The 9,916-nt window shown below is 54.4% G+C and overlaps 1 protein-coding gene across 3 annotated transcripts; it reads left to right on the forward strand.

Annotated features, from left to right (window-relative positions):
* The first annotated feature begins 1,419 nt into the window (after positions 1–1,419).
* TBXT (T-box transcription factor T) lies at positions 1,420–9,657 on the forward strand. 3 transcript variants are annotated; one of them, XM_044917498.1, is made up of 8 exons: positions 1,420–1,625; positions 2,041–2,305; positions 3,065–3,199; positions 4,016–4,077; positions 4,198–4,259; positions 5,875–6,051; positions 7,384–7,513; positions 9,384–9,657. In XM_044917498.1, exons 1-8 carry the CDS (start codon positions 1,420–1,422, stop codon positions 9,655–9,657), a joined length of 1,311 nt encoding a protein of 436 aa, XP_044773433.1. The 3 variants fall into 3 exon arrangements, with proteins under 3 accessions (XP_044773433.1, XP_021549222.1, XP_021549223.1); XM_021693547.1 differs by having other exon boundaries at positions 5,878–6,051; XM_021693548.1 differs by lacking the exon at positions 5,875–6,051.
* The last annotated feature ends 259 nt before the right edge of the window (positions 9,658–9,916 follow it).

Below are 9,916 nucleotides of genomic sequence, written 5' to 3' on the forward strand. Positions count from 1 at the left end.
GGAACCCCACGCTTGGGCTACATTGGTGGGCAAGGGGCTCCGAGGCGCACAGCCAGCGCTCGGAGCTTCTACTTCCTTCTCTCTTCCTGGGCTCCCGTTTTGGGAGGAATGTTACTGTTTAAAGAGACCCTATTGAACTATTTCCTGCTCATTGTCACCTTTCCTTCGCTCTCCTCGCGGAGGTTCTCACCGAAAGGTAATAAACCACCCGCTCCCCACACCCCCGGGCGCGGCGGCTGGCCGGGGCCGGCAGGGAGGTGCACCCCAAACCCCGCTCTCGGGAGGGCAGCCTGGCCAGCGCCTTCCCACGCCCACCTCCCACAGAAACAAAGATCAGCCCACAGAAGCCACGCAAACTCCCAGGTCACACTGAGTGCACGCGCAAACCTCGTCATCAAAGTCCTGTTTTTACACAGGAAGCGGGAAAACTTCTTACAAGGGCTCGTTTTGTTGATTTTTGAGTATTTTCCTCTGTGGGCGCGGAGCCCAGCCTGTGGCAGAGACTCCCGACGCGGGGCTCCCCCTTCCACACCGGCGAAGGCGCGGGAACAGGGGGCGCCGGGGAGGGCTGGTCCACGGGCTTAGGTGTTAGCGGAGACACCTGCAGTGCCGCGGGGCGAGGGACGTGTCGGGGCGCGACTCCGCTCGGTGGAGCGCTGAGCCTTCAAAGGAGTGAGAGAAGCGGGACCCGGGCGAAGCCGACGGGGCGCGCCCTTCAGCGGGGCTGGGCTCGCCGGGCGCCGGCGGGGCGCCGAGGGCCTCCGGCCCGGCGCAGGTGAGCCCGCGGTGCGGTCCACGCTGGCACCCATGGGAGAGGTGGGGCGCGTCGCCGGCGGCCCGGCAGCCCCTCGGGGACGTGCGGGCCGGGGCGAGCTCGGGCGCCCGGCTCCTCCACCCCCACCGCGCCCGCGGCCCGCCCCGCCGCTTTGATGGAGGTGCAAACATTTGGGGGAGGGCGGAGGTGTCGGGGCTGGGCCGCGGCGCGCTGGACCCGGCCCGGGATTTACAGGAAACAGGCGCGGGAGCCCCTTGTGGGCCCCCGGGCGCCCCAGCCCGCCGGTCGGGTCTGAAATGGCCGCGCGCGGCCAATGGGCAGCTGCCCCCGCACTTCAAAGGGCGCGCGGCCCAATCCGCCGGCCCCCTCCGCCGCAGCCGCCGCTCTATTTATGGGAGGGGACGCAGTTTCTCTCCGCACAGACCTACTCTAGCCGTGCCTCGCGGGAGTTCAAGTGGAATAACCTCTCCCCCCACCCCTCTCCCCCGCCCCCTCCCCCCCAGATCTCGGTCCGCGCCCTCCTCCGGGGCCAGTGCTGGGAGCCCCGCGCCGTCTCGGGAAAGCGGCCGCCGACGGGGGTGAAGGTGGCTCTCGCGTAGCGAGTCGGGGCTTCGGGGGGCGGTGGGGAGGGGGCGGGCGGGAGGATGAGCTCCCCCGGCGCCGAGAGCGCGGGGAAGAGCCTGCAGTACCGAGTGGACCACCTGCTGAGCGCCGTGGAGAGCGAGCTGCAGGCGGGCAGCGAGAAGGGCGACCCCACGGAGCGCGAGCTGCGCGTGGGCCTCGAGGAGAGCGAGCTGTGGCTGCGCTTCAAGGAGCTCACCAACGAGATGATCGTGACCAAGAACGGCAGGTAGGCGCGCCCGGAGCTCGGCGTGCGCCAGGCGTTCGGGAGGCCTGGGGGAAACTTTCCCACTGTCCGAGGTTGTCTCCCAGTGGGGGTCTTCTTGCTCCTTTCCGCTCGGTTCGGGAACAGAGCCCCGTGTCCCCTCATTGTCACTCTCTGGGGTTTTCTCCGCGGAAGTTTGGGAGAAGTCTCGCAGACCCGCGTCTTGCCGGCTCGCGGGAATCCTCGGCCAGGGCCTCTGGGACCCTGCCTCCGGGGGCGGTGGGATAGTGTGGAGGACGCTGGGGACTTGTGGGGGGCTCTGGGAAGGCTTCTCTTTGCCCCACAATGACAGATGCCTCTGTCCCAAGCTTTGTGCCTTAGGTCTAAAGGTCTAAAGGCTCAGATCCGGGGTCCTCCGGCTGCACTCCTTCCTTTGCAGGAGGATGTTCCCGGTGCTGAAGGTGAACGTGTCTGGCCTGGACCCCAACGCCATGTACTCCTTCTTGCTGGACTTCGTGGCTGCCGACAACCACCGCTGGAAGTACGTGAACGGAGAGTGGGTCCCGGGGGGCAAGCCTGAGCCTCAGGCGCCCAGCTGCGTCTACATCCACCCCGACTCGCCCAACTTCGGGGCCCACTGGATGAAGGCGCCCGTCTCCTTCAGCAAAGTCAAGCTCACCAACAAGCTCAATGGAGGGGGTCAGGTAGGTGTGATGAAGCCCGCGGGGCGTGGGGGGGGGGGCAGGGACAGCGCCAGAAGAGGCCGGGTCTGCACCTTCGGCGTGGTGGAAGGGACTGTGCTTGCTCAGGAGGTGACATCTGTCCTGGAGAAACTGCCACAGCCTTCCTCAATTAAGCCTTCAGTGTTGTTTATAGTAAACTGATGATGGTAACACCAAGGGGGGAGCGCGGGGGAGGGTGCAGAGCTTCACCTTTGACGGCTCAGCAGGTCTCAGGCTTTGGGGAACTTTTGCATTCAAGTCTTCACCTTACCTAGAGGCAGAGAAAATATCAGCCTTGATGGTAAGCGGTCACTTTCCAGCTAAATATATGCCATCGTGTTTGCTGCGTGGTCTGAACAGATTTGTAAATTTGTTTTCTTCTAAGAATGTCTTTACTTGGGGGATTTTTTACTGGGAGGCCCCATGTTCAAGCAAGGCGCAAACAAGCTCAGGCTTTTAAAGATGTCTCTAGCCATCCTGGAAGCATTAGGACGTTATTGTACCCGGTCAAAGGATTTCCCGATGGGCATTCATTCCCTTTAATGGTGTGTAGCACCTCACATTCCTTTCCTTAAACCAGTTGTGGGAAGCAGCATCTGAGGGGAAACCCACAACTTCAACAGTAAAGACACTTTCTTGTAAGCTACAGCATTTTCTGCACCTTGGATGTATTTTTCTTCTCAACAGCAGGGCAAATGGATGTCTTGTTATCTGAAGGTCTTGTCTGTGTGCTTCCCTCAGATCATGTTGAACTCCTTGCACAAGTACGAGCCTCGGATCCACATAGTGAGAGTTGGGGGCGCACAGCGCATGATCACCAGCCACTGCTTCCCAGAGACCCAGTTCATCGCAGTGACCGCTTATCAGAACGAGGAGGTGAGCGGCCGGGTGGGCATGTGCCCCCTGGGAGGTCGCAAAGAATGTGGACATCCCGTGTGTTGGTGTACTTTAGACTGAAAAGTTATGCCTTTTCAAATAATCTACTATGACCATAAAATTGGGACAGAGGGGAGAAATTTTAAAATGTGTGCCTGTTTAAGCATTTCTCTTTTAATTCTCTGTTAAAGTGTCTATAAAACTAGAACCATCTCCTAAATTCTCTGAGTGAAAAGAACAAAATATTTAGGTTAAGTTCTATGAGAATTGCTTGAGAACAAGATGAGTGAGAGAGGCAATCTTTGGAGATCTTCCTGAAAGGGTGGGGGGCAACCCTCCAAACCTGGGCAGTGTGAAGGGTCATCTAGATACAAAATACCGGTTAGTGCCTGTAAATCTCTAAGTCTGACCCCAAAGTACAGACATTTTGTGATTAGCTGGTTAAGTTGTCAGTGTTGAGTGCCAACTAAAAGGAGCAAATCACTATTTCCTAAGCAGATTCAGGTAATGTTTTGAGCCATGTTTGGGTGATTTATGCACACAGAATGTTGTCAGCAGTAGGTTTAAACTCACTGTGAATTCCACTCAGAAAAGCAGCATTTAAAAACTTCCATAAATGTACTGTTCTTTGTTAAATATTACAATTACTCAGCCACTTCAGACCCAAATAGAAAAATAGACCTGGAAGAAAGTCTGCTTATGTTTAAATATTTAAAGGAGGGGGTACTGATGTTTCCCAATTTCTCGGGACTGAATTAAATCCTCTGGCTAATGGACAATGTGCCAGTCAATGTGATTTCTTTTTTTTTTTTTCAGATCACGGCTCTTAAAATTAAATACAATCCATTTGCAAAAGCTTTCCTTGATGCGAAGGAAAGGTGAGAGAATTCTAACTATACCCTTTGGGCAAAGAAATATGCAGAAAGAGGAAATATTGCTGCAAATGCTATTTTCTGAATGTTCTCCTTTTTTGACGACTCAATACACTTTTTTGACAGAAGTGATCACAAAGATATGATGGAAGAACCTGGAGACAGCCAGCAGTCTGGGTACTCCCAATGTACGGTTTGTTGCGTTCTGTCCCCACGTCCCTTGCTTCCGGGACTAGGCTGCTGAGAGCCAGAGCTGGGGATGCAGCCGACAGCGGGTTTCTGAGTGTGGCTGGGGAGCAGACCGCCCAACGTGGGCCCATGATGTTGGAGCTATGTTAGTACTGTCTTCAACCTCTGCTCTACCTGAGGGCTGTGGATGCGCATCTGGCACTTGGGACTCTTGACAGAGAAGCCAGGGGAGAACTTACCTGGGCTCGGTTGTTTGGCTCCGAGGCAGCTCCCACCGTGGCTGTGTCAGATGGTTGAGATCTTGGTGGGTTTAGACTCTGCTCTGTTGGGCAAGTGGAGAAGCCAGCTCGTTACAGCCACTTTGAGATGGTTTCTCTCGTTATTAATGATGGCGGACGAAGGACCACCTTTGGAAGGATGCTTATGAGCAGATGTGGTTTTTCCCGTAGCCCATTTCAGTTCCAGGAGCGGCCCAGCAACTCCGGCTGGTTTTGGTGCTGGGGACAGTGGCTTGTAGGATGGGGAAAGTGCTTTAAGTCTGGCTTCCTTTCCGAGTTCCACGAGCCAGAGCAAAGTGGTACAGGTCTAGGGAGCAGTGTCTGTTAGGAGACAAAGTTTTGTGTGGCTCTCCTCTCTATGCAGGGAAGGGGCTTGGAATTTAAATAACTGACATTATCGGGAGAGAAAAGTTAGTGCTTGCTGCCACTTCCAGAGGCCGCGGGGACCAACGTGGCACATTCTGCGGACACTCGTTTTCTGTTCTCTGTTTCTTCGTTAATCGTCTTCTGGGCTAATTTAACAAGCAGCTCTCCTAAAGTGGCTCGTGGGCTGCCATCCCTCGGGCATTTGATGGGGGGCAGGCTTTGTGGGCAGATCCGGACCTTTCTCTCATTTCAGTGTTGTCTGAAGCATTGTTTGTCGTTTGGAAGTTATAGCCAGAGTAGTTGTCCTCTTAGAGGTTGCTTTCCTGAATTAAAAGCAACAACAACAGACTTAAAAGCAGGCAATGGAGAAGAGATTGGAGTGTGAGAGGCAAGCAGGGTAACATCAGAGTGATTTTTCTGATGGATGTGCACAGTGGGGAGAAGGTGAGCCTAAAGCAGAAGAAAAGTGGGCAGAAAACAACACACGTCCAGCCAGGACACAGCTCCCTGTTGTGGTGAGGTGGTAGGAGCAGGCCAACGGGGGCGGGGGGGCACCACGCGCGTGACTTGCCCCGTGTGTCCCCAGCGCATCTGGCTCTGAATTTTGTGTTTCTATGTTTTTTCATGCTCAGGAGGTAGGGCTTGGAAGCTGATGGGCCTGGGAAGATTCTGGCAGGTTTGAATAAGACAGGTTGAGGAAGCAGTGGGCGTTGGCTGAGGCTGGGGTCCCCCAGCTCTTCTCAGGTGCCCCGTGGGTTTGGAAACCCTGGTCAACCCGTGGCCTCTCATGTGGAGCTGAGGCCCAGATGCCTTAAGACTTGGACTGGGGACTCAGTGCAAGACACTATGCATCCTCACTTCATCGGGGACCCCTCAGGAAGAGACCCACTGATTCCAGGTCTCAGCTCTCCTGTCCTTTAAATAATGGAGGTAATGCAAATGCCAGTTACTCAGCATTCTTTTCCCACAGCAGGGGGGTGGCTCATCCCTGGAACCAGCAGCCTGTGCCCACCTGCCACCCCCCACCCTCAGTTCGGAGGGCCCCTCTCACTTCCCTCCACGCACGGCTGTGAAAGGTACCCCGCCCTGAGGAACCACCGGCCATCCCCCTACCCCAACCCTTACGCACATCGGAATAATTCTCCAAGTAAGTCCTAAGTCAAAGTCCGCCTGGGGTATGGGGGTGGATGGAAGACCACTGCAGGAAAGGCCTCTGTAGGATGGATTCCAGAGATCAGGGTAGGAGAACCTCTTTTGGAACACACACCCAGGCCAGTTCTTTGGTGGGCTCAAGAGGGACCTTTATTTCAGGTCCAAGCTGTGGCTGCTGGCTCAGCCGCCGAGAGGTCCAGACCAGGGGCTGTGGTGCCGAATGTACTCAGTCACTGCTGGAACTTTTTCACCCTACAACTGTGGGTCCATCTCTAGGGGCCCAGGTTTGGATCGTTTATGAACCTCTCTAAAGTGATGGTGTTGGGTCAGCCAGGTATAAGAATTACTGGCTTAACTAGGCCCATGCACGATTTTCCGTGACTCCCACTGATCCACGAAGCATGTTTCTCCACGTGTGGTGCCTGGAGCAGCATCACCTCGGAACCGGCCCAGGCGGGCGGAATCAGCAGGCTTCCAGTGATCCCGATGCGTGCTTACGGACTATGAACACAGGGCTGGACCGCTGAGATCCCTTTATCTAACTTCCTCTAACACCACGTACGCCCAGACTTAATTTTGTCTGGCTCTAAAAGGAGGAACATAGCTAATGAACACCATAAAACAATTAAGCAATTAAAGCTGATTTGAAATGAAAGGACCTTATTGATGAAGAAATAGTCATGGGGTCTTGTTGAAGCAGCGGCTAGACTCTGAGGCTAGAAGATCATATTTTAGTGTTGCCCGGAGTAATGGTTTTTAAGGTCTTTTCATCTCTTAAGAAATAATATTTTGGGAAAAGGCAGGTTAAAGTTATACTTATGTTTATTTTTGAGGATAATTAATCCCCAATCAAGTGATCGTAGGATCCCTTTCTACAGGGCATCTATTGATCTGAAGATAAAGAAAAAGCTTGGGTTTACTAGAATTTATTTTCTAATACATACATTTGGCCATAAATATTTGCCTTTGATGACCAGTTAAACAGGCCAACGGACAGTCTTCTTTTTTTTAAAGATGTTTTATTTATTCATTTGAGAGAGAGAGAAAGAGAGAGAGAGAGCAGGAGCAGGGGGAGCGGCAGAGGGAGAAGCAGACTCCCCGCGGAGCAGGGAGCCCGACGTGGGGCTCGATCCCAGGACCCCGGGATCATGACCTGAGCCGAAGGCAGACCCTTAACCCACTGGCTTGGGTAGTCTTCTGTTCCATATCCCAGACTCATTTTGTTTTCGGTGTTGGGTGGTGCCAGTTGTTGGTAGTATTTCACTGCATTCTGTCGCTCCTGGAAGACCGCCTCCCCGCCAGCTAACGACGCCTTCTTCGCCCACAGCCTATTCTGACAATCCATCTGCATGTTTGTCCATGCTCCAATCCCATGACAGTTGGCCCAGCCTTGGGACACCTGCCCATACCAGCATGCTCCCCATGAGCCACAGCGCCGGCCCGCCCACCGGCTCTAGGTAACGTATGTCTGGACATGATGCGCACTGTCCTGGGACCCTGAGTGTGACATCATGCCATCTCCATCCATTGGTTTTTATTCTGCCCCTTCACCTGTGGGTGGCTGGCTGTTATTGGTAGTTGCATCACTAACCCGGGATCCCAGGTTACATGACCCTGGGTTACTGTTCCAGTCTGACTTCTGGAAGGACCAGTGGCCCCCTCGGGGTGGCATGCATGGAGCTGGGCTGTAACAGAGGGAAGCCAGGGCCCCCATCCTGGCTCTGGCACTTACTAGTTCCTATAGAGGACACGTCTCTTAAACTCTCTGAGCCTCGTTTCTACAAGAAAAAAATATGTTATATAACCCCAGCTTCGGCCTGTCTTTACAGAGCTGTTGGGGTCAGCAGGTGAAATTTGAAGAAATGTTTCTAGAACCATTTTTGACAAGAGCTATTAAATTGAGGGGAAAAAAAATGTGTTGGCTTTTCTGTGGATACAGGATCAAAGTCCTTAACATATATGCTGGTAACTAGTAAAGAAAAATGAATATTTTATTATTAGCTTGAAAATAATGTACAGGGAGATTGGCTTAAAAATCAAGCTGATTGGTAAATGTATTGCTGTTTTTCATAGGATTATTATAAAAAACTAAGTCAAAGCTGAAAGTCAACTTTCATTTTCTGAAGAAACAGGCTCAGAGATATTAAATGATTTAACAAGTTGTTGGCTCAGAGCAGAGTGAATCTGTAAACAAGTTATCTTGACTACGAAAGCAGTGCAATTTATTGTATATAGAATACCAAAATATGCCCAAGATTTTAATTCTTTTGTCTCGGAAACAATTCCTTTATAATTAGAATCTAATTGTCCTCTCTTAAAAAATAAAGCAAACAGTGCACAAGGCAGCCAACAATTCAAGGGCCCGAAGGTCGCTGGGAAACCTGCACATAAATGGACTAACCTGCAGGTTACAAACAGCCGGCCTTGGGGACCCCATAGTCCCATTGCGGTCCCATTCTGATGGGGCATCTCAGAGCTGTTTCCTCTCTCTGTGAAATGGGGATAGTAAACTACTTCGTTCAACTCAGGTTTGTTTCTGAGGTCAAATACATCTGAAATACAGAACAGGGCTTGGTGAACAATACCGCACAGTATGGAGTAAGGGAAAGACATTTTCTCAGAGCAATTTTAGCATAGTTGGATGCTGTTTAAATCTGCGTTGCTAGACTGAAGGGCTTCGCACTTGTTTCTAGCTGCTTCCTCCATGCATCGCGGAGCGGGCTCGAACCGGGCCGCAGGCCGGGGTACCGAGCGACACGGCCCCGTGCAGGGCAGGACCCGGTGTGCGTCCGCGGCTAGCTCGCGGCTGCTGGGGGCGCACCGCATCCCGCCGGCCTGCGTGTTACTGCGCAGGACAGAGCGCGGGGCAGTGCCTGTAGCGAGCGCCTTTTGCACCTTAATGTTCCAGGAAGGTGCTGTCTCCATGGCCGGAACCCCAGCAGCGGGGCGGGGCGTGCTAATTAGCACAGACACGTAGGCACACCCCCGAAACCTCTGATTCGGGGGATCGGGGACTTGGGGTTCTGAATGAGAACGCCAGACGACCAGCCTGGAGCGGTTGGCAGCAGGAACGGCTGGCGCTCCGGCAGGAGCCGTGAACCGCACCCAGCCTTTGCACGCAGGGCCCGCAGTTTTGTTTCTTGTTGACAGATAGGAGAGTAGCTTCTGTGGCGCCTCAGGGCGTGCTTGAGAGCCCACGGCCTGTTGGGAAGACGCCGTCGGGCGGTGAGCGGGAGCGGGAGGTCTCGGTGTTCGCGTCCCCTGTGCGCTGGTCCCGAGCCTCGCTCCACCTCTGCTTGCCTGAGTGTCTCGGTTTTCCCCTTGCAGCCAATACCCCAGCCTGTGGTCTGTGAGCAATGGCACCATCACGCCCGGGGCCCAGACGGCGGCCATGTCCAACGGGCTGGGGGCGCAGTTCTTTCGGGGCTCCCCCTCGCACGCTGCGCCTCTCACCCACCCGGCCCAGGCCTCCTCCTCCTCGGGATCCCCGCTGTACGAAGGGGCCCCCACGGCCACAGACATTCCCGACAGCCAGTACGATGCGTCGGCCCAAGCCCGCCTCATAGCCTCGTGGACTCCCGTGTCACCACCTTCCATGTGAAGCAAGGCCTGCGTTGTAGCAGACGCAGGACTTCTGTGTGGGGCCTCCAGTGTGGATTCGGTTGATCCCCGGGTACAAAGTGGCAGCCCACGTGTCCAGGGAAGGAAACAGGCCCTATCACCCTCCCTTTAAAATGGGAGGGATCCGTGTTCTCCTGTTCCCCAGGAGTGCGTGCCCACCGTCTGGGGCCGCGGATGCCGGCAGGTGAACTGGGCCTGGAAGCCATGCGGCTGGCCAGACTTACCACGATTCACAATAA

The sequence above is a fragment of the Neomonachus schauinslandi genome, chromosome 8, assembly GCF_002201575.2.
Source record: "Neomonachus schauinslandi chromosome 8, ASM220157v2, whole genome shotgun sequence".
In the NCBI taxonomy this organism is placed as follows: Eukaryota; Metazoa; Chordata; class Mammalia; order Carnivora; family Phocidae; genus Neomonachus; species Neomonachus schauinslandi.